Source organism: Dermacentor variabilis, chromosome 3 (assembly GCF_050947875.1).
Source record: "Dermacentor variabilis isolate Ectoservices chromosome 3, ASM5094787v1, whole genome shotgun sequence".
NCBI lineage: Eukaryota > Metazoa > Arthropoda > Arachnida > Ixodida > Ixodidae > Dermacentor > Dermacentor variabilis.
Genome location: NC_134570.1, coordinates 17,615,760 through 17,643,315, shown reverse-complemented (window position 1 = coordinate 17,643,315; position 27,556 = coordinate 17,615,760). Strand labels below are relative to the sequence as shown.

The 27,556-nt window shown below is 43.3% G+C and overlaps 2 protein-coding genes across 3 annotated transcripts in view; one reads left to right on the top strand and one right to left on the bottom strand.

The window, feature by feature from the left end:
• Tti1 (Telo2 interacting protein 1) overlaps positions 1 to 3,032 on the bottom strand; it is a 48,119-nt gene extending 45,087 nt beyond the window's left edge. Inside the window, exons 1-6 of the mRNA XM_075684342.1 lie at positions 2,836 to 3,032; positions 2,330 to 2,469; positions 2,168 to 2,243; positions 1,941 to 2,092; positions 745 to 860; positions 575 to 680 (exon numbers count right to left, since the gene is read on the bottom strand). Coding sequence (XP_075540457.1) covers positions 575 to 680; positions 745 to 860; positions 1,941 to 2,092; positions 2,168 to 2,243; positions 2,330 to 2,469; positions 2,836 to 3,026 — 781 coding nt within the window. The 5' untranslated portion in view covers positions 3,027 to 3,032. The remainder of the gene's footprint in view (positions 1 to 574; positions 681 to 744; positions 861 to 1,940; positions 2,093 to 2,167; positions 2,244 to 2,329; positions 2,470 to 2,835) is intronic.
• Positions 3,033 to 3,175: 143 nt separating this feature from the next.
• The window catches only part of l(3)80Fg (dnaJ homolog subfamily C member 16 l(3)80Fg), a 68,794-nt gene continuing 44,413 nt past the window's right edge, over positions 3,176 to 27,556 (top strand). For both annotated transcript variants that reach the window (XM_075684344.1, XM_075684345.1), the window contains exons 1-7: positions 3,176 to 3,423; positions 3,925 to 3,991; positions 4,518 to 4,726; positions 5,175 to 5,308; positions 6,590 to 6,818; positions 14,370 to 14,645; positions 17,618 to 17,803. In XM_075684344.1, coding sequence (XP_075540459.1) covers positions 3,278 to 3,423; positions 3,925 to 3,991; positions 4,518 to 4,726; positions 5,175 to 5,308; positions 6,590 to 6,818; positions 14,370 to 14,645; positions 17,618 to 17,803 — 1,247 coding nt within the window. In that variant the 5' untranslated portion in view covers positions 3,176 to 3,277. The remainder of the gene's footprint in view (positions 3,424 to 3,924; positions 3,992 to 4,517; positions 4,727 to 5,174; positions 5,309 to 6,589; positions 6,819 to 14,369; positions 14,646 to 17,617; positions 17,804 to 27,556) is intronic.

The window sequence follows — 27,556 nt, the reverse complement described above, 5'->3', positions numbered from 1 at the left end:
CACAATATTTTTTACTTAATTTTTTCATGTTAAATGAAGGCCATAACCCTCAAAATTCTAGAAACAATACCAGCAAGTGATAGAATACCCCAAGTGATGTATTATAATATTTTTTTCTATGAGCCAGTTTAATTTCGGCAGCCAGGAGGTGGCTGCATCATCATGTCACAATAAATTGGTTTGCTCTGTTTATGCAATCACTGCAGCTGCTACACACAACAGCAGCCAGAATAAATATGCACAGCAAACTAATTAAGTTTTTTACAAGCAATGTCACTATACATAGATGTACTGCTGCGCATCAGCAAATTTTGCTCTGTCATGACAGCGCAATAATGCCAATGGCACCAGGTCTACCATTTCGTAACTTTAACACCAAATTAAAATATCTCATGTTTTCCAACCTTCATACTTGGTGTCATCCTTTTACATGTGAGAAGCATGGTAGAGTTTCTACAGCTTCGAAAATATGTATCAGTAATGCTGTAGAGCCACAAGTTCACTTACTGTAGATCAGAAACTATGAAAGGCAAACTGTTGAATGAAGTGCTCTAAGATTAAAAGGATCACTCACTCTGTTTTTCTACTTCATCATCTGGGCACAAAGCCTCCAGGTATGTGTCACCAAGGCAAATGTGGATAACATGGCCCCATGTTTTGAGGGCAACAGCAGTTACTTTCTGAAAGTAATAAAATAAGTTAGGTCATGCTGATTACGTTGTTATGGTCTAAACAAAAGAGCACCTGACTCCTGTTTTCAGCATCGAGAATGACACGTGTAAACGCAATGGATATTCCTGGGAAGAAACCCGCAAATGCGTTTCCAACTTTTTCAAACAGGATAGCACTCTTGAACATGTCTGAAAGAGAAGCCAATGCATCACTGCGAGTTGAATGAAATTTCACAGGCTAATAAGAGCACAGTGAGAACATCACCTTCATACATAAAGACAACTTAACAAAAGCATGCTTCAGTGTATGCTTGATATGTAACAGGGCTTGCAGTAGCCTACTGAGGACAGGTGTAAAGACTGACAACTCTGGCCAAAATGGCCGATTTCCAAAATGGCCAAAATGGTCCGTTTCATCACACTATCGGGTTTACTGACTTTAGTTACTATACTAATTGTTTTGTCCGAAATTAGGTATGGCACAGTGATGCTTACAGCAAAACCTGAACAAACTATGATATCCACCAGCTGTTAGCATTTTTTTGTACATTTTGTTAGCATTTTTTGCATACACTTGGAATATGAGCTATTGACAAGTCATAATAAAGACGGGTGGAGCATGGTGCCTTTCTCTTAAATGATGCAAAGATGTACAATTCAGTGCATCACATTAATTTTATTTACTGTATCTTAAGTGCCACAGCACAAGGACATTGCATAAGGGACATAAGTATGGTGATTGCTGATTACATGATCAGATGTTATTCGATGGCAGACTCAAATTAGAGGTGATCCATTATTAAAGCATTGTGACAGGGAATGTTATTCAAGTCTTGGGCACCATGTAAGAAAAATTACTTTTCATATCTCGTTCTGGCATGTGGAGGATAAATGACGTTTTTATGGTTGCTGCAAGCTAATATGCGTGCTAATATTCTCTGGTGCTAAAGAATAAAAGAACTGGTGCAAAAGGCTTTCTAAACTCAACACCTGGGGAGGAACCTAAAGTATGAAAACATGCATCACGACCCCTTCCCTTGCGTGATTAGGCATTCAACATTTGCAACGTTTTGGGCCACACATTTGCTTAGTATGCAAGGAATGGAAATGGCCAAAGCTAGCTCTTAATTGCACTGAACAAAAACATCATAGAAATGGTACAATGACACCAGCCTGCTACATAAGCTGGATTGGCAAAGTCAACCTGAGCACTCATCGCATTTATAAAAGTATCAACTTCTGTTTGTACGTGGTACAAACACTGCGTACCATTGGCAGTGTTGCAAGCAAGAACATCTAAGCATTCTATGGCGGCAATCTGCAGCTTCCTGTTTCTTTCCCTTTCAGCAAGTGAAAGAAGAATGGTGACAGCATGGCTCAGGCACAAGCGGAAGTCCAAACTGTACATCTGCAACAGCACACTGAGTAAACATGGAAAGGTTAGGTAGAAACTTATAATAGATGGTCTTATGTACAGCAAAAAGATTAGCACTCACCGTGGTAGTGCACTGTTGACAAGGCTCTTTAGCGCACTGCAGAATTCAAGCTTCACCTCTTCACTAGTGGACGAAACTAGCATAGTAGAAAAGTGTATTTATGGTGCAGCAGTCCGCTTGCAGAGAAGCAATACAAGCAGACAAACATTCTGGCAAAATTACCTTGAAGGTTCTCTTTAATGGTGCTGACTACAAACAACAGTTGCAGGAAAATATCCGAAAACAGTTTTTCATCGTTCACTCGGGTTTTCTCCAGCACAACACGGATGGACCCAACTGTTTCATCGACTAACGCTTCACTCCTGCAATATACAAAAGATTCGCAACTCCTGATATAATTTGTCCGAAGAATATACAAAACGCTTGCATAATTTAATTAAATTTCAAACGAGACGATCGAGCTCATACATGATTGCGTACAGCGCAAAACAGAGCAGTCAGCACTAGTGTCGTTTTTATGTGTATCCATTTCGTACCCGCCAGTTTTGTGCGATGCGTATAAGGAGAAACTATTTAACTCGGTTCATTTTATCGTCCCTTTCGTGAACATACGGAATGAGCGGCTTTCGTAAACAATTGCTGGTTCCGAGTCGTTCTTTGGTGACACGTTCACGCCTTTAAGAATGAAGAATGCGTTGTAAACATTACGTTAACAACACAGAGCTTACTTTTCATTCTTCAGTACCAATACGAGAGGCAGGAGAAGGTATTCATGAAGCTCTTGGCAAGCATCATCAGTCAGCTTCTCAAGTGTGCGACGTAGAATCACCGCGTTTTCCTTGGACTGGTCCTTCAAGAATCGTATACACAGGGGTTTCACTTCGCGCAGGGCATCAGATGTGTTGAGTCTGCGAGGCATCTCGTTTAATACGGTGCAAGCCGCGGCGATTCACGCACGGGCGTATTGACAAGCAGACGTGCAGTAAAAGAGCGCTATCGCCGCTACGCGCGTTAGCGCAACATGCCACCCACGTGAACTTCCCATCATCTATCCGTCCCGCACAGCCGCACATCGGCTCATGTGTTGTGGCTAGATGGCAAGTAGATGGCGCGTCGGGAATTCTCGAGGGCAGCAGCACCCCTTGAGTGGCTCTCCGCTATCTCACAGTAATGCTGCTTTTTTACGCGCTACTCTGCTTAATTACGTATAGTTGTGTTTCCTGTGCACTTGTGAATCCATACGAAACGCTTGGTGTGTCTCGTACAGCCAGCGCTGCAGATATCAAACGTGCATACAAGCGACTGGCGAGGGAATGGTGAGCTGATTTCTCGCAAATTACAGGAAGTAACTGGCGTATAATTACGCTTGTTTTCCGCCTAGAGATACCTGGTGTTCTTCACGGCCCTTTAAGTGGCCATTGAGCTGCCTGCAGTGCTACAGAATACAGAATTTGTACATCATGATCGTACATAGATTCTGCAATCAATGATACCCAGAGTACCTGTATTGAATATTCTTGAAGGAAATGGTTCCCGACTGTCGAAACATTCAACATGGAATTATCAGCGCGATGAAATAAGTACACGTTGAGATTGCATTGTTCGCAGTGTAGCAATTAACGCTACAAAAACTGTTTCATCGATGTTTGCTGAAGTGTACGTACACTCCACCGTTTATAAAGCTCGGTACACTCTAGTGGGCAAAACAGATGAGCATCAGTGCCATCTCTGTCTTCCGATAAGGAGAAGCGGTTGTAAGTGTGAATTGTGCTGTAGCTGCTCTCGGCGTCGCAGCTGATTTCCCCTATATTTTGCAGGCATCCTGACAAAAACAAAGACCCCGTGGCATCGGAGAAGTTCATAGAGATCACCAAAGCTTATGAGGTGAGGCGGTGTATTATTACTAGTACTGCACCGCGATCTCAGGTTAGGTTAACTCTACCTAATGTTGTCGTAGGTGAATAATAAGATTTTCTTTTCAAAAGCTGAACAATGCAAACAAAAATTCAGTTTTTGCCGTCCTTCTGTATCAACTACTAGACAAGGCTGTTCTGCTTATATTTGTTCATGTTCCAAGTTTGTTTAGTTTCATTTAACATGTGCAGAGTTTGTGGGGTTCTGACCTCAGTGTATTGTGCAGCAATAGGTGCAAAGTACCCATAACCTTTCTACGAGTGACCTTAGCTTAGTCGCAGTGACACAAGCCTCAAGAAACACCTACAATCTGCTTAGTGATCGCAACTGCAGACGCAGTCCAACAATTGGACATCAGATAATTCCCAATACAGACATGTTGCTTTGAAAAGCTGCCTCTTATGGCAGTCTTTTCCCTACTGTAGTTCTTTTTAGAGTTCGAATTAATTTCTGAGTTTCACATAGGGCTCCAAGGGCTATGCCATTCTAATTGCAGCTGCTGACTGACCCTGAAAGGAAAGAAAACTTTGACAAGTATGGCCAAACAGAAGACACCCCAAACTTCAGGAGACAACCTGACTACAGTCAATTCAACAGATTTGACTTTGATCCTTTTGAGTCTACGGTGTTTTCTAAAGGAAACATGAAGTTTAAATTTAGTTTTAACCAAGGTTCTGTATTTCACAAGGCTACCATCACACTCAAGTAAGTTGAGAATTTTATTTTGCCTTTAAGTAATTTTTTCAGCAAAGTAAACATGGTTTCTAAAGATATATCTTGATCCAAATAACTTGTCTGTTGCTAATGCATCCTATGCAAACTTTGCCCCATAGAACCTCAAGAAGCTGCATTTGTGTGCTTTTCTTTTTGTTTGCGCATCTGTGAATCAAATGTGTTCTTAACTTTAGAGTTCGAACTGTGAATGTCTGAAATAATTTTAATGTAATATAATTAACCTACTTCAAAAAAACTAAAGTCCAAGCCATTCATTGTTTGCAATGGCTTACTGGCTTGTGACTTTCTTTCGTTGTAGATATAATTTGCATGAAAGTAATGGGGCCCCTCTATTAACTTTTTAATGTCATTTATCGGAAAGTTGTAGGTTATAAAAAGTAGCAAGCATCTTAATGTTTTGTTGTCCCTTCCGTTCCAGGGCATATGAAAATCGGGTAGTCCCTGACAGTAACTACAAGCCATACCTAATCCTCTTTTACGGAGACCTCTGTTTTCCTTGTCTTCATGTAGAGCCAATATGGCAGCGAATAGTCCAAGAAATGGAACCTTTAGGTATGTACCTTTAGGTATGTTCCAGGACATTTTTTCCATGTGTGAGTGCCTTTTGTAGCAACATGATGAGCTCGTCATTCTACTGCTGCAGCACAGGAAATATTTTGGTAATGAAAATTCACTTGGCCCCTCTGAGAGCTGTATGTGCAATAAGTTCACTCCTCTAACAAGATGGCCTGATTCATGATGGGGTCTCGTCTTTTCTCTATAGGATGTCTCCAGCTTTGGAAGGTCCTTTGTTGATGTTTGTGGTATGGAAGTGCAATTTATATTGATTATTAGTGTGAACTACATGATGTAGATGCATCAAACAGGTTTGAATGTGTTGATTTCGAGGCTGCATTGGCTGTTCCTGGCCCTGTATTGCAGTGTGTGCAGTCTCGTGTCTTTTAGCACATAAGCTTAATTATTTTTGTTGTAACAAAAGTATTTCCTATTTAATCAGCTTTTTTACCTTCATGTAATTATATCAGTGCATAAGAGACCTTTCTGGCGCAATGTTCTGGAATAGCTTATGTAAAAAGTGGAACATATCAAGCCATCTGAGACAGCAGCAGACTTCTTTTTCTAGTGCCTCCTATACCCAAGTTTATTCTTATATCTTAGCAACAGAACATAAAACACATTTAAATTAATTTTTTTTATGAAGTATAACTTATTTTACAAATATGAATATTTGACACAGGTGTGGAGCTACCAGGGTGAGGTTGCCAAAGAAAGAGAGGTTTTGTCATGTTTTCATAAGATTATCTTCACACCAGAAAATATTGCTCCACACTTTAGCATAGCCAAGTCAGAGTTCCCATCAAAACATGCAGACAGTATGCCTGGGCACAATTTAGTTTATCTTTGTCATGTACAGTAAGCATAGCAATCACAGAATTCAGACCATAAGTTTCATTGCGTAAGATGTCATTTGTCCTAAATGTGCTGCAGTATTTTTTTCCCAGATCCAAATGTTATTCCAGAAGAAAAATTTCATTATAATTGTGAGGCTGAATTGTAATTTATTTAAGTGTAGTATAACGATTCTTTAAATGATTGACTTGCCAATCTTGGCCTGTCAATGCCACATTCTTTTATGTCAGAGAGTGTTGCTTTGTAAACGGAACGTTTATGTAGTTCTCCAATATTTCAGAGCATTGGTCGTGGTAAAGGTGGCCTATTTTTTACTTGAGAATCACCGTCTTTGTAACTTCATTTATTTGTTTCTATCCATGGCCTTTTAATGTACAAAACCTTAGTGAATATTCATCTTTCTCTTTTGTTGCACTGTTGCAGGTGTAGGTTTTGCTACTATTCATGCTCAACATGAATCTGGTCTAGCACATAAACTGGGAGTTGGCAGCCTGCCGTACCTGATGGGCTTGGTGGAAGGGCGTGCCATCCATTACCGTCAAGATCAACTTAGCCTCGTGAATGCCATTGACTTCTGCCGTCGCCTCTTTCCTCGGGATACCGTGACTGTTCTGGAGGACATGTCTTCATTTGATGACTTCCTTTCAGGCTGGTGTGTTCTTAGTACTGTTGCTTTTAAGTTGCTGTTGCTCTTGCTGCAAGGAAGGTTTGCTTGGAGAAGGCAGCCACACTGCTCCCACTACCTTTCTCATCTCGCTGCAATGCCACGATGGAAGCACCTTCCCTCTTTCCCCTTTCCTTTGAGTTGTTGATTTTGGTTCATTTTACTCAGGGTCCTTCATTTTCAGGTTCTATAGTTTTTTTGAAATTCAGGGGCAAAAATTGTGCGTTACTTTTTAAATAGAAATACTGAGGAGAAATTGGGAGTAATTTTGCATGGTAGGGAAACTGGGGAAAATTGAGGGATTTGTTGTCTGGCAGCCAAAAGTTCGAGATTTTTCTGGTAACTTTTACAAACACGAGCGATGGTCTCCTTTTGGACACAAACACTATTTAACCAAGCAGAATCACTCTTAAGAACATGTAATGGCAAAGACAACTGCTCCCAAATCATGTGACGAACCCATCTCTCCAAATCCTCGCTCTCAAGCATTACTATATTGAAAAGTAGCCACATTAAATAAGATAATAAATAGAGATAGATCTGGCAATCTCTTTTTTACTTTGATATCTGCATTTTTTAACAAAGGAAAAATAATTTATAATGTGTTGTACACACAGGTATGCTTTGAAGGAGGGAGTCAATGGTTTTTGTATCTTCATATATAGTAGATTGTGTGCATTGGGAGCATTTCTGTGTCCATCCTAGTGCGAGGAGAGACCTGTTGGGTTTTTCATCCTTGTCAGTTGTCTTGTTTTGCTACTTCCCAGTATATGCTCTTGCAACAAAAATAATAGAGTACTGACTAAACTAATCAGCCACACTTCTTTGAATTAACGGCTACCATTTGCAATGCAGAGAAATGTCAGTGCTGTGTTAATTTGCTTGCTAGTTCACTACCACCATTTACATGTATGTGACGTGCAGGAAATGTAATGCAATGTGCCATTGTCATAATTATGTAAATATGGCTACTTAAAAATAGCAACAAGGTTCAGTTCACTCAACGCTGGGAGGTACTGAATGTATTCAGTTTATATGTATGCCAATTTTCGCATGAGTATTAAGAGGCAGCTTTAGCTTGGGGCATCCTATATAATTAGGGTTGTTTGTTTTCATTTAAAACCCGATTTTACCCAATTTTTACACCCTGAACATGTTTCAGGAGAATAGGGTTAAACCCGATTTCTGCCCGAATAGACCGTCTCAGTAGCAATGTGCACATTCGTGCGCTGACTGTCCGGCATTCTCTCTGGGTGCCTTGCGCAATATAAACAAACAGGCGCATTCTCACCCTGCTGCTTGGAGAGTAGGTATTGCTTTTTAGTGCTGCACATTTTTATTCCCACTTTCTCTACAGGTTGCCGTGAGTTCATAAGTGCACACAGACAAAAAAAAAAAAAAAAAAAAAAGGCTTGCAAAGGAAAGGGGCAAACACGTTTGAGGCTGACCACGCTGCGAGCACATGGCTGCCAATCAGGGAGTAGCAAATTTAGGACGAAAAAAAAATAAGCAATGAAACCGGCGCTTCGCCTACTGAAGATTAGTCTCGGGTATGTGCACCTGCTTCCATGGCTTTCATACGAAAGGAATGAGTGAGGGGTCGGTGTGGGAGGGATTGAGGGACAAAGATGTTTCGTGCACGGGTTTTTTACCAGTGAGGGCCCCAATGCCTATTATCACTTTTCTTCAGCCAGCCTCTGGCACGGTGAGTTAGATGCGCTCGTCGGTCAGTCTTGTTGAGAGCCAGGTAGCATCCTGTATCCCTTGCACTTCACGCAGCTTATGATATCCCCTTTCGACTGCCCTCAAAAGAAGGGAAAGAAGCCACTACACTAAAAATTCTGTTTTGACAGGAACAGCAAGCTTCTGAGAATAGTGGCATTGTTCCGATTTGAAAAAATTCAAAAAAGGGTCACATTCTAGTGGGAGAGAGAGTGGTTCATTTTTGGGGGATGATGCCTGTTTCAAGGGAGAGCTTATAGATGATTGTTAAGTATGGAGCAATAATGCCATGACACTCTTTAAGAATCACCAGAGATATACCATCAAGTCCAATTACTTTTGTTGCATCTAAATGGCTTAATAAAAAATGGACACCGCAAACATCAAATTCAATGTGTGGCATTATATAGCTCTGATTGGCGTTATTCGAAAGCGACGTCTCCCCACCTTACAAGAACACCGATTGAAAATACTGGTTAAAGCGTTCCGCCCTTGGGTAGTCCGACGTCACGGTTTCGCCGTCTATAGTTGAAGAAGGTATAGATATGTCTTCTTTTCGATTCTGTTTGACATATTTCCAAAACGATTTTCAGTTTTCTCTTAAGTCTTTGTTTAACTTAACAAAGAATGTATCTTTTGCAGATTTAATTGTTGCTTTCAATAGATTATTTATCTCTTGTAAGCATTTCTGATTTGCCAGACTGGTGTTGGCAGAAAAGTATTTATACGCTCGTCTCGCTTTTCTTATAAATTTGCGTATTTCTATGTTAAACCAAGGTTTCTTTTTTTTTTCGTTGCCGCAGGTACCTATATAGAACATGAATTTCGACTATTTGAAGTATTTTGTCGTGAAATGCTGACCACAAAGTTAACGAACAGCATGCATTTGATAGACACTGGAAAGTAGGTAAAAAATTTTCATGTTCGTTCTAATAGCAACATAGTCTCCTCTGTCGTAACTGTGCACTTATTTTGTAGAATTGGTGCTGTCCATACTCGCCATAAAGTTCTATGACAACTGCCCTGTGATCACTAATACCTGGACAAACAGTAATTTTTGATACTAACTTTGGTTCGTTGCAAAGCACTAAGTCTAAAATTGAATTTTCCTGTATAGGTTCCAGTACGTACTGCTGCAATCCATTTAATACAAGTAGTTCTTCAAACTATGCATAAATACAGGACCTGTTACTAGCCACAGATCCAGCATTCCAGTTGAAGTCTGGCAAAGTAATATCACCCCCTAGAAATATGCTATTACACATAAGAGATAGCATTTCTGACAGCAGTGCGAGTGAGTTGCTGCGGCCGGGTGGGCGGTAGAATGCCTCGTACACCACATTGTTTCCTTTGGGTAATTTCACCAGGCACCAGACAGTCTCAGTTGTTTCCGAATAAAATTTGTGTACTTGACAATGCATTTGATATTAAAATAAATACTCCCCGCCAGGTCCATGCCTATCTTTCCGATAGACGCTAAAACATGGCGGAAAGATTTCTACATTAGATGTAGTGTTGTCTAACCATGATTCTGTGCCCATCGTGATCTGAGTTTTAACAGTGGCTACTAAAAACATGAAGCTATTGACTTTGTTCTTTATGCTGCGACAATTTACAAGCATGACAGAGAGCCATTCAGGCTTCGAGCAACACACTGGTTTATCTTCGGGAACAGCATTCAAAACGCATCATTCGACTCTATCTAGTTGCGTATGCGCCCGAAGTGAAACTGGCATCCACATATCACTATCCCAGACAAACGTTTGCCCATTGATGATCAATTTATCATAACTCAAGCGAACACAATTTTTTTTCTCTTTTCCCTTTTATATAATTCCAAAGCTGACGTCTTTTTTTATTGCATGGCTCGGCTGCAGTCTTGAGAGATGCTGCACAAAGTGCCTTTTAGTCTGGAAGCGTTTTTAAATATGTTTTCTCTAGCCTTCCACTGTGAAAAGCATGCTACTATGGGCCAGTTTTTACCTTCTTTGAAAACACCTATGCGATGAGCCTGTTCAACTGAAATATTATCCAGTTTCATCATCACATCTTTGCATATTCCACTAATTAGTTTTTTCAGGCGCTTCCCATGTCTCGTGCTCCCTGTCAGGCACCCCAAGAAAGAGCAAATTTTGTCCACGACTTCTATTCTCTAAATTGTCCAGTTTAGCCATCAGCTTATCTTCAGTTTTTTCCACCTGAGTAATACGACTTTCTCCAATGCTTGTCTTCTCTGTTAAGCCTGTAACTTTGGATTTTAATTCACTTTGTCTTGTTGAAATTTCTGTTAACTTCGGGACCACAGTTTCCCGGCCTGTTCTCATTTCTAAGAGAGTCCTTTCAATGTTTGTCATTTGGTTGCACTCCACTGCATACGTAGGCCCTGTATTTAGTTCTGTGTCTCCAGAGATGAGCAGTAAGAATTGGTAGAGCATCAGACAGCCATCGTAGAGAGAAAACAGCATAGCATCAACAAAACACAGGCTGGCTTGTTCAAAACATTCAACCATATGTCGCTTGGCAATGGAGCGATGCACGTGCTCTTCCTATCTTTACCTGTGTGTACAATTTTTAGCACTGATACCCCCTCGGCAGTTATGGTTAACATGATTTGAAATGAGGTAGAGGCGTGCCATGAGTGGGGTTGCAATGTTGTTCTGTGTATGGGAGAGGGGATCGCCCCCATGGCAACACCCCCCCCCCCCCCTCCTTTCAGACGGCCACTAGCGCTCGCTTTGGTTTCACATTCAAGCTTTCCCCATCATCCATGGTGCTCTTTCAGAGCCCGCCTCCTGAAACTTCCTGTTCAATGGGAAAGGGGGGAAGGAGGTGGAGAGTTTCGACTCCCCCAAACCTTCCCTCTGGCTACGCCAATGGCGAGAGCACCTCACTAGCAGTATAAGTCAGTGCTACATGAACACTGAGGCAGACGCAAGCGGATCATAGAGCATGATCGTGCTCTGGGACATGGTAGAAAATGGTATAGTTTCGCTCTCTGCACATGCAATGGCACGACATAGGAACAAGCAGACGAAACAGAAGTACATCTTTCTTGCTACAGTATGAAGTAAAATAAAGATACACATACATTTGGTTTGTAGGTTTTATTATTTTTCTAAACTTTAATTCGTCTATTGAAGCAACAGATCAAACAAATAACTGGTGTTGCTTTCAATAATTCTTAGTCACGTGCCACGATCAGGGATGTCAAAGTACTGCCTTGTACGAAGGTGCACTTGTGCGACATACGGCAACTCTCCGGCTGGGAACGCGGCGCCTGTGAGAAGGGCAAATGGCATTTGGTTTGAAATTTAAGCTCTCCGCGCGGCGCAGGGATCTAATACTTAGTAGACACGATCGTGAGCGCGCATTATATGCACTGTGCTTGTCAGCTAAAAAGGGCGAGACTTGGTGAGGGGCCCTTTAAGCTAAAACGAGACATATATCATATTTATATACTATTACATTAACTCTTTTCCTACCATGGAGAAAATAGCTGTTTTTTGTAGGTTACACCAGATTTTTTTTGTGAAAGAACTACTGCACACAATATTTTATGTAATACATAAACAAAAAGCAGAATGAATGCAATTTTCACGCATAAAAGTTTTATTAATGAGATCTATGTCATAAGAAGATATAAAGTGCCAGACTCAAGATTGTAGGTTAAAATTGAGCAAAGTTTGTAAAGATACGCTTGTGTATGCAGTTAAACCTTGATATAACGAAGTAGGTAAAATTGGTAGTTTGCTTCGTTATATCGAAATTTCGTTGTATTGAGATTCAAACTTTTATGCAAGTAAGTACAGTCGCTGATCAATTTTTCTTGCACTGAAACCCGCCGCAGAATTTTCTGAATTATGGGCCGATCGAAGAAAGCAAATTTGATTGAGAAAACAATTCTTATTGATGAATCTCAGAGTTGGCGACAAATGATATGGCTTCATTCTGCATCGACAATGTTGTTACGTAGGCGGTACAAATTGGGCTAAGCCAGCCACAGTTTCATCTGCACTCCAGCCCCGTGGCTGATGGCGTTGCCCAAACTGGAACGATGCCATCAGAAGCGCCGGCAGCAGGGAGCAAATGCTTCGTCTGGCTCTTGCTCAAACAGATCACTGAAGCTCGAGATTATGCAACCTTCAATATTAAATGCACGGGAAGACAGCTTACATCATGCCACGCCGTCTCAGCGCCCCCACTCTTATCACACGTGGTGGGTTACCTCTAAATCAGGGTGTGTGGCTGCGTATGCGCTCAGCTGTGCTTACAGCCATGCACAGCGATGGCCGAGATGCTCGCCGGAAGTCGTGATGCGTGCCAACTGGCCTCTCCCCCCTCCCTCCGCCCCGCACCTCGCACACACTTGATCGCGTTATCACGAGCTCGCTCCCCTCCCTTTCTTTCCTTTTGCTCGCGTGGAGAGGCAGCACTTGCGCGGGAAGCCACCATCTTTCTCTCTCACCTTGAACACTTTCACCCATACCTAAAGCATGAAGTGCGCGTGGTGGGATAAAAACTTGGACTTTAGACCGAACATGAAGTGGCTTGACTTGGCATTCGCTCTTGTTGTGCTGCGCGCAATTTGAGAGGTGCGTTTGCAAGCAGCCACTTGTAATTCATTCATTTGACCATCTGCGTCTGTGGAAGCTTCCTATTTATTTTCTTGGCATTCCTTTGCTGTGGAAGTGAAATTTTGTTATGTTGAAATTGCATACAAACACACTTCATTATATTGTGGTTTTAATTACATGGTATTCTATGGATGAGAGGTTATGAAAGGTTACTTTGTTATATCAAGAATTTCATTATACTGAAGTTTGTTAGATCGAGGTTTAACTGTACTAAGAAAAAAATGTAACAAAAATTATGAGATATACAAAATGTATTGCTGTCTAATAGGTACTATCTCCGAAAAAATGTAATCTTTTCATTGAACAAATATTTCACTACAAAAATTTAAATGCAAGCACTACAGTTTGGTGTGCCAGGCTGTGGCCACCGATGTTCCGGGCTGGCTTACGTCGTCATCACTCTGAGTCGAAAAGGCAGCATCCTCGACGATCGCTACTTCGACGATCGCCAACCTTTGGAATGCTTTCAAAAATTAATGCCTGGTGGGGAAAAAGTGAACTGCTTAGAAAACAAAAATATAGTTCTCCTCCTTCACATCCTATGGTGCAGAGTGTCCATGAGCGGTCTGGAAGGTCTCGAAAGCGGCATTTTAAACCATCGATAGTGGGCGGCCATTTTTGATTTCTACTTTGATGAGCGCAAAAACTTTGGAGCGCGTTCAGAAATCACTGCCTTGAGAAAAAAAGTGAACTGCTTAGAAAACAAAAGAATAGTTCTCCTTCACATCTTGCTCACAAAGGGTGAGCAGCGTGTATTAGTATTGTAACATCTGCATCTATTATTATCCTCTACAAAAGGGCAAACTTCGGGTAGAAATTGGTTTTAGTCTTATTTTTGCAAATTTTGTTCGGGGTGCGAAAATTGGGAATTATTGGGTTCTACCCAAAAAGGAGGGACCCTAATTATACTTAATATTTATATCAACCACGCTATTTAAATTATTTTCGGTGTCTTTTTAAGGCCGTGCGGTTAATGCTTTTACGTTTCCTTTGCATTGATGTTGTTCAGTGAACCATGACATTACACTGAGTTTCTTTCTGTGAGAACTAAAAATATTGGCAACACATGTAACACTCAGAATGCCGCAACATGTTATTGTAATATGTGTTTGGAAATCGCGAGTTATGCTCTAGTATTATAAGTTTGTCTAAACCTTACACTGCCGACATTCCCTTTGCTCAGGTCCGATAACCGAGTGCGCGCAGTGGTATTCAGCCCATCGGCGTCTGTGCGGCTGCGCTACCTACTGGCAGCATTCCAGTTCCGAGAGCGTGTTCGCTTTGGCTATGTCCGACTGGGACAACCCGAGACGGAGCCTCTGCGCCGACGTCACGCTGGTGTAGGACTTCGCCAAGAGTCCCTGTTGATCTTCAATGAACACACCAGTGCCCCTGTGGCACTCCTTAGCATGGCAGAGCTAGATCCACAGTCTCTCAGAGATGTGCTCAAGGCAAACCGGTAAATAAGTTTTGTATGTCTCGCTCGACATACACGTGCATTCAATTGCCCACAAATGAAATACGATAATGTAAATGCATAGTATTCATAGCAGCCTTGACTGTGGTGAAGTGCACACAAATGGGTGGTTTCCCAGCAAGTCATGTAATGTTGAGACGTCTCTGTAGAAGCAGGTTGTATGCAGGTGTGGTAAAGGGGTGTAAAGCTTGTTTCAGCTTTCCAAAATTTAAGCAGTGTGAGAAAGCTAATTTAGCAAACAAGAAGTAATGTTATAGCATTCTATTCTGCCAGCAGCCAGAAAGCTCATTAATGCACTTTGTACCTCATCTTGCATTAAAGTATGACAATATTTGCCAAAATTTCTCATTACCCACATGTTTCATGTTCTCCTTGCGCCCTCCTATGTGCAGCAGTCTGTTGCACATTGTTACGATGACGCAAGGGTAGAGCTCGCAGTCACCTTACTGCACATCACTGGCAGACAACAGGTGCATTCAGGAGTTTGTGACATTGAGATCACAATGTACAAGGTTTTGCCAGTGAATTTGCAGCTAGTGGTGGGCTGCAGGCAAGCACGTCTTATTTCACCAGCCACTGCTGCTGCCACCCAGGTGTCCGTGTGCATTATCTCAGACTTGATCTCCTGATAGGGACAACAGTATGATATGATTGCAGCTGTTGTGCTTACTGTTGTGAAAATTCTTGCTCACAGAGCTCAAATGCTGCTTCCTTAACAAAATTGCTGACATATTGATAATGCAGACGATGGGGAACTACCACATCTTGTATAAATTCAATCAGAATCACTTTGCTGTTTGGCTTAGCATCCATCCATGAAAGCCAACAGATAGTTCCACCACAAATAATACAGTTAGGTATCTAATTTCCATTAGTGATATTCATTATGTGCTTTTTTAAAATTTTGTCAGAGAAATGAAACGGGCCACCACACTCTGTATGAATTTTTGGTCGCCATTATGTACTGACCTTGTAGAGCCTACATCAGTGTTGCAGCAGTCCAAACAAGCTAATGAGTCTGAAGAATTGGAGTTTAAAAAATCGATTGGTTGCTATATTTTGACCCTGTTTTAATGAAGACAGAACAAAGATGGAATCACCTGAAAATGCAGCTGGATGCTGTAGGCCTTGCCTTTACACAAATCATGACTCAGTTAAAACTTCGCTTCAAAATACAGAATGCAGCTGCTGGAACACAGCTATGGCAGAGTTTTGTTGTCCTAGGGGATACACAGTGGGAAGAAATCCTGCTACAGCATGTTTCTTCTTCTCAGCAGCAGAACTTCCTGGCTTGTAAGTGCCATGGCAGGTATTGGAGTGTAACAACCTGTGGGAGCAGGTAGTGAATTGTGACACATCTAGTATTTTACGAGAGAGCAGCTGTTGCTTCGACATTGATTACGCTGAGGCAAGGGCATTGGGTGTAGTTTCTGCTTGTGGCTGCTCAATGAGGTGAACTGAAGGCCCAATTTGATGTCTGACCATTCAAAGCACGTTGTTTGCCTTGCGTAATGGTCAGCTTCAGCATTGTAACCTTTAAAATGAAAATGCAAAACAAAGCTTAATTGAACAGTTATATCTTTGTAAAATTTATTCACTCAAGTTCACTAATATCTGCTGCACAAATGTGGCTTATGCAGCTGCTGTGACATTACTTACCCTCTCTGGTTCAGTGATTCCTGTAGGAATCATAATGCTTTACAAGGAATATCTGACTCGGAAATGGACAAGAGCCGAGTCTAATTTGAGATATCAGAATTCCAGCAACTCTAATTGCATAATGTACATAGACTTTGTGTTACAGATCATAAATTCTCTCTGAAATAGAGAAAAGTCCACATATTGCCACTTGCTGCAATTAAGTGTCTGAGCTGCATCCTTGGAGCCTACAACCTAAGCTGTGTAAAATGTCTTAGCCATGGCATGGACAATTGCTGAGTAATTCATGCACAATCTTCACACAGTTGTGAATTAAAGTTTAAGGCTCCACAAGCCCTATGCAGTATATGGAATTTATGACAGGTGGCTCTCATATATCATCAAAAAGAAAATGATTAGGAAATGCTGTTCTCATTTTTCTAATCTTCAATTGCACAGAATATAAATTTGTTACTTCAAAAACAAATTCAGGCCAGAAAGGGTTAATGATTTTGTTACAGTTACTTGCGAAAAGTTGACATATATTAGGAGGCAGTATTCACTCTCTGTAAACTGAGGTTGGCACAGTATCAGAATGTTGCAATCAGAAAAATTGCAATTTGCTACTTTTCTGTGCGTGATTTAGCGTTTCTTGGTAATTGTATAATTTTGAACTCACTTCATGTTCCGGGTTGTGTATTATGTATTTGTTCCGGTATATATATATGTTTTATATATATGCGTTGTCTCCTTGTGTACAAATTTATTAAAATGTGTGTACCACTCCCCTCAATAATGCCCTCTGGGCCATGACCGTATCTGAAATAAATAAATAAATAAATAAATAAACAAATAAACATGCATGACGGAGTTTTCATTGGAAAATGAGACATTTAGTTCTCAGCAGTTACCACTATATGTATTAGTTAGCATAGGCATTGCCATTTATATTCAGAGGGGGTTATTGTTGACCCATTGCATTGCAAGCCTACAGCGGAGTTCGTGTACTGAGCATGCACCTCCATGGTGCTTGGCATTGTCCTACATTTTTGCCTTCATAAAGCTGTCACCGCATAAAGAACTGTCTGTATTTGCACAGAAAAACAATGGGATAATTACAAGGCATTCTGCTGCTCTGTTACGGTAGAAGAATCGGATAATTAGAGCTGGGCTCATTTTTTTCTTGTTCGTAGGATTCTACCTTAAAATGTTCTGTTCGTAGCTTGTTTTTTTCTTGTTTGTAGGATTCTACCTTAAGATGTTCTGTTCATAGCCTGACTGATTTGCTCTTTGTTCTGATTTCTCTCGTTCTACAGGTTTCTGATTTTGCCACGAGTCTCATCGCAGGTTCTTTTCGATGAGCTTTGCCCACCTGAAGCAATTCGTACACGTCGTCGCCTCTGCGTTGTACTCATTACAGGCAACACAGCTTTGCATGATCCAAACCGAGCACAGCTAAGAGACTACATTCAACAAAAGGGCTTTCCAGTTGAGCGTGTCAGGTAAGGTTACTTTTTTTTTTCTTCTAGCTGTTGTTTACAAAGCTGCAAAAGTGAGACACACTGCTCTTAAAGGCAAGGACTTTTTTGCTGTGCAAGCTGCTTTCAGCAAATGTACAGTGTGCTGTTGCAAGGGTGTGTAGTATGATGTTTTATGGAGCATGAGTATGCAAGGCTCAAAATACAATTTTTTGTTCATGTGTCTGGCAAGCCTAAGTGGCCCACATAATCCTGTAAATATGGTGCTGTATTTTCCCATGTACAGTTGAACCCACTTATAGTGATAGTTCTTTTAATTATTTATTGGACATAACAATGAACAACCAATGCCCAGTCAACTTTCTGTATGTGTTCCATGATAAAATAAACCACTTACTACAATGCTCCTATGCCATGTTATCAGTTATAACAATTAAATCTGGCTGCTGGGTGTGGGTGCCAAAAAGACATTAAGTGATATCCTTGAGAAAAAAAATTTGCCGACGATTACAATACTCCCTAATGCGAATGTTGAGCACAGCTGTTTAGGTGTTTTGTACTCGTAATATATTATGGCAAAGAATTTGATTCTGAAGGACAAGGTGCTCTTGGCAGCGGCACTGAGCCTTTGCTTGGGCAGTTCGTTTAGCAGCACTGGCAGATGAAGCATTTTCACCGGTTGCATTACTCATTGTTCAGAAAGAAAGCGTGAATGTGGGAACGCGTGGCTCGCGCGGAGCACATTTTCTTGTGGTGGCGGAGCTGGAAGCGAAGTAGCGCATGCGCTGTAGGTCCAAAGCCCACGCCAGTGCTTTGTTTTCGTGCTGGCCACATGCCTGGTCATGCCGGCAGTCCGATTTTCTCCTCACCCCTTTTTGCCATACCCTCCTCTGCCTTTCTGCCGCCTGGTTGCACTGCACCTTGCTCTCTGCTTTCCTCCTCACATCTTTCATTCCCTACTGCGCTCAGCTTCGCTTTCATCTTTCGCTGTTCTTGTTCGCTCTGTTATGCCGATGTCAAGTTGACGCTCGCCGCAGGCTCATATATCATTTTAGAGCTGCGCTCTAAAATGACATGTGAGCCACTTTGCCACAGCAGCCTTTGTGCCGCACACTCTGCACGGCATGCCTTCATCACATCGCATCACCGGCCTCATGCCCCTTTCCTGGCTCCCTTCCCACTCTCACGCAGATGTGGGAGGCATGGAAGAGAGACGAAAGAGGTGATGAATGCATGCTGTGTGAGGTGCACCGCACGAAAGTGGGTGTGGTGAAGAAGTTCTAGTTGTTTGTTTTTTCTTTTCCTAGATTTTGCATCCCTTACTTTTTTTTCTGGTGCAGACACTCATTGGCCAGATTTAATTGTTATAGCCCGTAACGTGGAATGGGAATATTGTAGTAAGCAGAATATTTTACCATAGAACACACAGAAGTTGACTGTGCATTGGATGTTCATTGCTACATGCGAGTATTGTTAAAACCAGTAATGCTATATAAGTAAGTTTGACTGTACTTCTTCCTGCCTAATTAAAATGTTTGGCCCCTCTGCTTTTCTCCTCTAACCCAGTTGCAACAATTATCCCTTAGAACAATTGGATTACCTTGGCACTTGATTATTGTTACAAGTGAGTTCGACTGTGTAACCCAGACCTCTATACAGTACATGTTTAACCCAACCAAACACTCACTTGTAATCTTCAGAAAAGAGAATTCTGGAAAGTTTGCATCTACAATCAGAGCAAATAATTTTATATAATAGGGATCAAATATTTGTTAAAACCCAGCACAATAGTCAGCTTAAGCCAAAGCTGCAGAAACTACAGCATAGACCACTTATAACGTAAGTCGCTGGAGTTGTGAATTTCCGCACTGTAAGCGGTACTGCACTACAGTCAAATCTCAATAATTCAAACTCGAAGTGGCCCGAAACTTTGTAAAAATTAAAAGAAGTTTGAAGTAAAGGAAGCTAATTGAATGGAGGACTTACCTGCAGTGGTGCAGTGCACTGAGCTAACAGATGAGTTAGAAATTCCAGAAGATTTATTTACACGTATTTACAAATTGCAGTCAGTTATTAGGTGTATCGGTGCTCGTTCTGTGACAGGAGGTGGTGGGTGCACATGTTTGTTATAAAAAGGAAACATTTTCATCAACGACCTGCCATCCGGGATTTCGTCATCCGTCTGTCTTTTCGCGGACGATTGCGTCATTTATTGCCGCATCTCCGATAATACCGACCAGGAATCATTACAGGACGACCTAAACAAAATTCAGAAATGGTGTTCTGACTGGCTTATGCAGCTTAATATTTCAAAATGTAAATGCATGCACATTTCACGTAAACTTTCCACTACCCTTTTCTCGTACTCGCTGAACTCCACGGCGCTATCAGTAACAAACTCATACAGGGACCTAGGAGTCGAAATAACTAACAAGCTAACTTGGGTGGACCATATCACGAAACTCTGTGCTAGCACTTCCAGAACACTTGGTTTCATCCGAAGATCTCTGGCTATGTCCCCCCCATCCATCAGGCAACTAGCATACAAAACATACATCCGCTCTAAAATGGAGTATGCCTCAGCCGTATGGAACCCTCACCAGGTTTACTTGATTCAGTCGCTCGAAGCCATTCAGAACCGGGCAGCCCGCTTCATAACTTCTCACCTTGGCACAGCATTACTGACAAGAAATTGACTCTCGGACTCGAACCCCTAGCACTCCGCCGGAAACTGGCAATGCTCTGTCTTTTTCATAAATTATACTTTAACTTTCCTGCACTGCGCGAGAACTTATTACATGCTCCGATATGCTCATCTCACTGTTTGTTTAACTCCCTTAGTATACAGCGTTTGCATGGTTCTACCAATGCCTTCAACAAATCCTTCCTCCCCATCGCCATAAAAGAATGGAACAATCTTCCCGAAGCCGTGGTTTTAGAGCCAAATCCCTCCAAATTTAAACAGTTACTATCAGACCATTTCAACCCAAAATAGCCACTTTTCCTCACGTTTCCTCTCCCAGCAATCCGTCTTGCTTGTGTTATCGCCTATTTTTCCTTTTCTTCTTTTTTGCCACTTATGTTTAGCATGTTTCACATTTACGTGTACCTTTTTCTTTTAATTTATTGCTACGCAGTTTGAGATATTTTCATTGTTCTGTTTATACCTGATGTTTTCTACAGTTTATTATTTATTTTTCCGTTGCCTTTGTTTGCATTTTTTTTCTTTCGAGCTGATGTACGGCACTTTCACATCGCTGTTTCCCCCCCCTTATGTAATGTCCCCGAAGGGACCCTTAAGGGAATAATAAATGATGATGATGATGTCCCGTGACAATTGCCCCCTCGAACTTGTGGTATGCTTCACTGCGTATAAGTGCTGTATTGAGACGAAGTTGACTTTAGGAAACGGGCATTATGCAATGTGTCACACTTTCCGCTCTCAGAAGACATTGGTGAGGATTACAGAGGCGGAGTCAGCGCCATTGCTAACAGGGGCGAATTGTTTCAATGAAAAACATGGCACCTTACAGCAAGAAGCCTGGTAGCGAACGTCGAAGTTGCTAGGCCTAGCATTGCCGTGGTGTAGTTACAGCTGCCAGTGGATCTGTGTGCGAGAGCGCCGGCTCGAGGCGGCGCAGTAATCAAAATGGTGGTGGTGGTGGTGGCTTCGATTGATGCTGTTCAGGACCTACAGTCATGGCAAAAAGGCTGGAAAGTCGCACGGCGAAGGTTTTTCGCATCCGAAATTGCAGATTTTCTTATACCTTCACTCTATGGGTTACACGGCGGTGCCACGACACTAACAGAAGTCACTAACTCGTCACAAACAGAAGTAATTGATGGTGCGTGCCTGCACATGCTTGCACACAAATTTCTGCCACGGCTTTTTTTTCATCATGTGCGGCATTGAGGTGTTTCTCCTAAGCTTTTCCGCTAGGGTGGGGTCAGAGGAATGTGTTGTAGCTTCGACGGGGCGGCCGGGCGAGGAAAGGTTTACGGCATGAGGCCTAAACGGCCGGGGCGCGCAGCGCCGCAAGAAAGAGCCGGACTGCTTCAGTCGGGGACCAGACCAAGAATCAATGTTTATTTCTGAGCAGGCAACTTATAGGAGGCAACTTACAGCGTTTGGCGCTGAGTGGCGCCCTGATGTAAAGACCCAAAACCGAAACCAGAAGTTAACACAGGATACCACATCACCTCTCCCTTGAAAGGAAAAATGCTCTACTCACTCTCCTCTCAACAAAAGTAAGTCACGAGTCAAAGAACACATGTTAGCACTGTAACACACATGACTAGTGATGATATCTTTACACAATAGAAAATGATATCTTTGGCTTCCCCATTTAAAAAAACGCACAACATAAAAACTGAATATGAATTATTGCACTCCAGTTCTGCAGTTTCAGTACCCGTCTTGGCAGGACGATGAGACGCAGCCTTGCACACACAGATAACACATAAACATTCGCAAAGTACAAAAGTAGACATTAACAAACATCTGTGTGCCCCCTGGGACAGCACTGATGGGTGGCTCATACGCCCTGAGCCTGACTCGAGACAGTCTCTGTGTCTGTCGTGGATTGGGCATTGTGCGTAAAAGCACTTTACACTCCATAGTCCCCCCCCCCCCCCTATAAGAATGCTAAGGACTTTTAATGTTAAAAACTTTTTGGCATGAAAGACAAATTCGTATGGCGGTCAGCATCGTAGTAATGATGTGCGTACTGCACGATTACGCTACAAGAAATGTAATGTATCCCCTATACCTGTAGTAACTGGAAGGAAAGGTGGGAGACAATCATCAAGGGAAGGGTAGTCACTGGAGTTACTCTTTTCAGGGGGGACACTGTACTTCAAATAATGTCCATGACGTCTTCTATCAATATTCATGAAACTTTCTATTCTTGTTAAGACTTTTGTGCTGATTTCAAATATGTAATTATTTTTCCAATAGGCCATTTAGTTCTGAAGGTAAATGAAATTCATTGTTCATAATCTGCACAAACAATAGGGGAAAGAAAATGCGCTACAAAATTCATATTGGCACATGCCTGGGTACTAGAAAACATAAGGAACACAATGGTAGGAATACTATTTTGATACAACAAATATTAGTAATTTTATAGCAATTCAATCTTTACTGTTCGAATTGTGGCTACCCCACTATCTGATCTAAAGCAGAATTGAAAATTTTTAAAGCATAAATTCCAAAATCTGACCCTACCACTGTGTACCTTGCACACTCAGCTACAAGCCAAAACAAAAATTATGGCTCTATCTGCTTTGAAGGCAGAGATATCGCCGCGGCAAATCAGCAACAAGCCAAAAGTCGGTGTTTTGAGAAAACGAGAAAAAAAGGAATACATTCACTTTTAATCAAAAGTACAGAAATAATTTTGCATTATTTTGCAGTGAAAGTGGCAAAAAGCCACCAGGAATATGGGCACCCTGCAATGAAGTTTGCCTGTACATGTCGCGCCACCTAGCAGCGGCGGTAAGCACCCGCGGGTAGGCCCTCACCGTCATTTCACCAAGCCTGCTTTTCCAATTTTCCAATAGATTCATCGCGGCCTCTTGGCAGCTCCTTCGTGAGAAGTGTGAACAAAAAGAACAAGCGCAGATACTTCTGCGTTAAGGATTGTCACAACCGCGAAGGGGATGTCGGCATCAAATTGTACCGCTTCCCTTCAAAACCGAGGGAAGCAACCCGGCGGCTGTAGTGGATCGTCGCGGTTCGTGTCGGTCTTGCGAATTTCTGTTAAACGAACTGAGACGTAAATGCAAAAACAAGAAAAATAAAGAACAACCAGCAGCGGCATCCGTAAAAACATACAATAAAGCGTCAACTGCATAAAAACGCGTGAAGTGATTCCCGCTCCTGTAAATTAGTTTAGGTAGTTGTTTAGCTCGTCTTACTCCAAAACAAACGCGCAGTGGTTGTTATGCGTCAAATCTAGCTTCGTAAGCGCTCCGTGCTGGAGCTTTGTACGCGCTGTGTTTCTTCCTGCGCCAAGATCAAGACGCGAATTCTGGAACCGAGCTCATTCGTGCCGACATTTTCCCTCGCTTAGAACAGAACTAAGGTTGGAGTACACTGCAGCACACATTGAGTATTCGAAAATTAGTATTTCTCTCGCGCACGCTAGCGCATATTTGTTCAGTCTTCACGTTGTTTAGTCTCAGCTGATTACTCTCTATGATGCTTCAGCGGTAATGCCCTCTCACATTCGAGCCCGAACGACAATACCAGAATATGCTCGAGGCACTTTGTCAACGGAGAAAAAAGCACTTACCTGCCAAATCGCCAAAACCTCTACAATTGTGAGGTGCAATGCATGCTCCAAGTGATGAAGCGACAATTGACAGTTCAGAGGCGTCCACGGGCATATTTTCTCACTTAAGTGGCATAAAATAATGATTTGTTAACTGAGTTGGACGTCGTAAGCATGCTTGCTATGTTGTGATAAATACTTGGCGACCTGAGGTGGTTGCTTAGTGGCTATGGTGTTGGGCTGCTAAGCACGAGGTCGGGGGATTAAATACCGGCCACGGCGGCCGTATTTCGATGGGGTCGAAATACCAAAACACCTGTGTAATTAGATTTAGGTCCACGTTAAAGAACGCCAGGTGGTCCAAATTATTCCGGAGTCCCCCACCACGGCGTGCCTCCTAATCACACCGTGGTTTTGGCACCTAAAACACCATAACTTAATTTAAGCACCTCGCTGTGATGTCCGTGATGCTTACTTCTTTGACACGATATACATGGTTGTAGTCGTAAATCCGACGACCTTCTTCAAGCGTCGGTGGTCCAAAATGGGCCTCGATGTTTTCGATTGCCTTAAAAGCGCGATTTAGAACGTCCGACAGGTTTCAGACGAGCGCCGCAAAAGCACGCCTCCATAGCAGTGGCCGCCTCGGTGTTTCGCGCAACTGACACGGTGGCGCTGACGACTGAGCCGATCGCGGCGCCGCCTGAGCATTGCAGGGAGCCCATAGTCGCTCTGACCACGGCCACCCAAATGCGGCAAAAACATCGTTATTTAGCGCCGTTCGCCGATTCCCGGTGGCTTGCATCGCGCGCGCGGCAAGGTTGTCGTTCACGCGGGTCGAGCTCCGCGCCGACGCGATATCGCCGCAACACGCGCAAGTGATAACGATCTTTATGGCGAGGCCAGATTACCGTTCGCTTTTGCCTCCTGCGACGCTGCCGCCGCACACCTTGCACTTGACAAACGACATCAGTGCGTTCACGGAGTCCTACTGAGGATAGCGAAGCCTGCCTCGGCGTCGACTGGCGCGGCTGCAACGCCGTCGGCGCGAGTGAGCAAATCCGACACCCGCTTTGTTGCTGGCGTTGACGCAAGAACTCGAAGTTTTTTTGAGCATTCATCTCCCTCTGCAACAAATCCGCACGCTGCAACATTGCAGTGTCACGCCGAACGCGGCCGCTGTCTGTAATGATTTCACTCATTTGTGAGCTGGCTAAGCCTACTTCGGCATCGTCCGCGGTTTCGGCATCATTTGCGGTTGGCGGCGAGCTACTCTCGATGCTTTCAGAAGGAATGGAGCGCTTTTGAAAGTTATAAGCTGATCGCTTCTTCTTTTTGCCGAACTTGTGCCTCGTGGCGTACTTTCCCGGTGGATCGGACATCGTTGGGCATGTGCCAACAAACCTACGAGACGCGCGGTCGCGTCGCCTCCGGAGTGGAGCAGACGATGGGAACCTCGCGCAGCCAACCACAGCACGCGTTTTTGGTCACGTGCGCTAGTCAACGAATCGGATCGCGCGTTCGGACTTTTTTCCTCCCCGGATTTCAACGTCACTGGCGTACCGACGGAGTCACTTTTGGCGGGAAATTAAAGAAGGAAGGCTCCTCTTTCCAACGAGACCAAGATGGCTGAGATCGCGCGCATAGAAAAAGAGCTATGCGCCGCGATAAAAAGGGCTGTTTTTGCGCGGAATTCAGCTCACAGTGATGTTATAAATTGATATTGCGGACGAAATACTCTTCCCTGAGATTCGAGACTTGGTGAATTAAAGGAATATTAGCTGTAGATATCGAAAATTTCATTTTCAAAAAATCGATTTTTTTCGTGATTTTTTCGCCGCAAAGACCCGTGTCCCCCCTTCAGTGAATTTTCCAAGAAAATCCTGTAGTGCAGGGCATTTCACAAGTTTGGATGCATTCTATCATTTGCCATTTTCAAGCTTGAAAGTATTGCGACCTACCCTACGGTAAATCTTAAATGGTCCCGAGTATTTAGGATCGGACTTTTTCGAGTTGCGTACTCGGACAAGATCTCTTGGACGAAATTGAGGGCATTTTGATGCACGACGACGGTCCACGTACGTCTTGACACTTTTGGCGTAAGAGCCGAATTCATATGCAGTTACCTCCTTAATAGTCTGGAAGCTATACTCGGTATCCTGATCCCAGACAAACGGTTTTCCTTGCTTTAGCAGTTTCTTAAGCGGCTCTACCAATTCAGCGTACTGCGGGATCAGTTTAGCGTGGTATCGCGTGACACCAAGAAATGAATGCAGCGACTTCTTGTCAGTTGGCTGCGGTGCCCCAACAACTGACTGAACTTTGTTTTCCAGGGGCGAAATGCCGTTTGCAGTGCAGGCTTGCTCACGGAGAACCCGAGGTTGAGGACGCAGTTTCGCCGAGACTGGTTGCATTGAAGCTCGAAGATTAACGTCGTGGATGAAGTCCTTTGCAAGTCCCGACTGTCCTGAGTACGGCTGGGCGAACTCCGAGGGAGTGTAGTGCGGGAGAGATGGAAACTGAACGCTTGGGTCAGCTGGAACTCCTGACACTTGTTGGCATGTAGCGAAATCAAGCTGTGTACGAGCAGGGGACTGTCGATGCTTTCGGTTCCTCGAACGGCAAACCGAAGCGAAATGTCCTACTTTTCCGCACGCACGGCAGGAAACGTGTTTGGCTGGACAGCCTGGATCAGATGCGATGTGGTGAAGTGAACCACATCGGTAGCAATGGCCCGCGATGTCTCGACTGGCTTCGCAGGGTTCGGGCCGCGCGCCATGTTGGCCGGCCTCCCCAGGTCGTGACCTTCCGCCATGCCGCCGAGCTCCATCTTGAAGCCACCGGGTCGAGGGAGAAGGGTGGCGGGAACCGCCATCTTGCGCGCCCGGGCGAGGAAGTTGATGGCTGTCGACGCCATCTTGGCGTTGCGTCAAGACGCGCTGAACGGACGAGCTGTCGAAGACTTGAAGTTCTTTGTGAACTTGCTGTACGGTTCGACCGATTTCCTGGGCCTTCTTGAGCATGAGGGACGCTCCTTCGTAGAGTAACCTATCTATAATTCTTGTTGATGCGATGCCTTGGAGGATTTGGTCGCGAAGGGACTCGTCGTGCCAAGCACCGAATGCACAAGCAGGCGCTAGCCTTTGTAGCATGGTGACGAAGTCCTGGAAGGTTTCCCCAGGTAGTTGCTTCCTGTCCCGGAAGATAATGCGGTGCACCAGGGGATTGGTGCATTCTTCGTGGTGCTGGTCGAAGATGCGGAGAATGCCTTCGAACGTAGTACGCGTCTGGTCCGTTTGCGAAGCGAGGTCATAGTAGAGACGCTGCCCCTCGAAGCCTAAGTTACTCAGTAAAATGGCCTTCTTCCTCTTGTCTTGTAGTGTCTCGCCTCCGGTTGCCTCGAGAAACGTGCAAAAGTACCGTTTCCACGTGAGCCACGGTACCGCAGGAGTACCAGGTAGCAGCAGGAAAGGCAGCATGGGGGGTACGAACGCCATGCCGG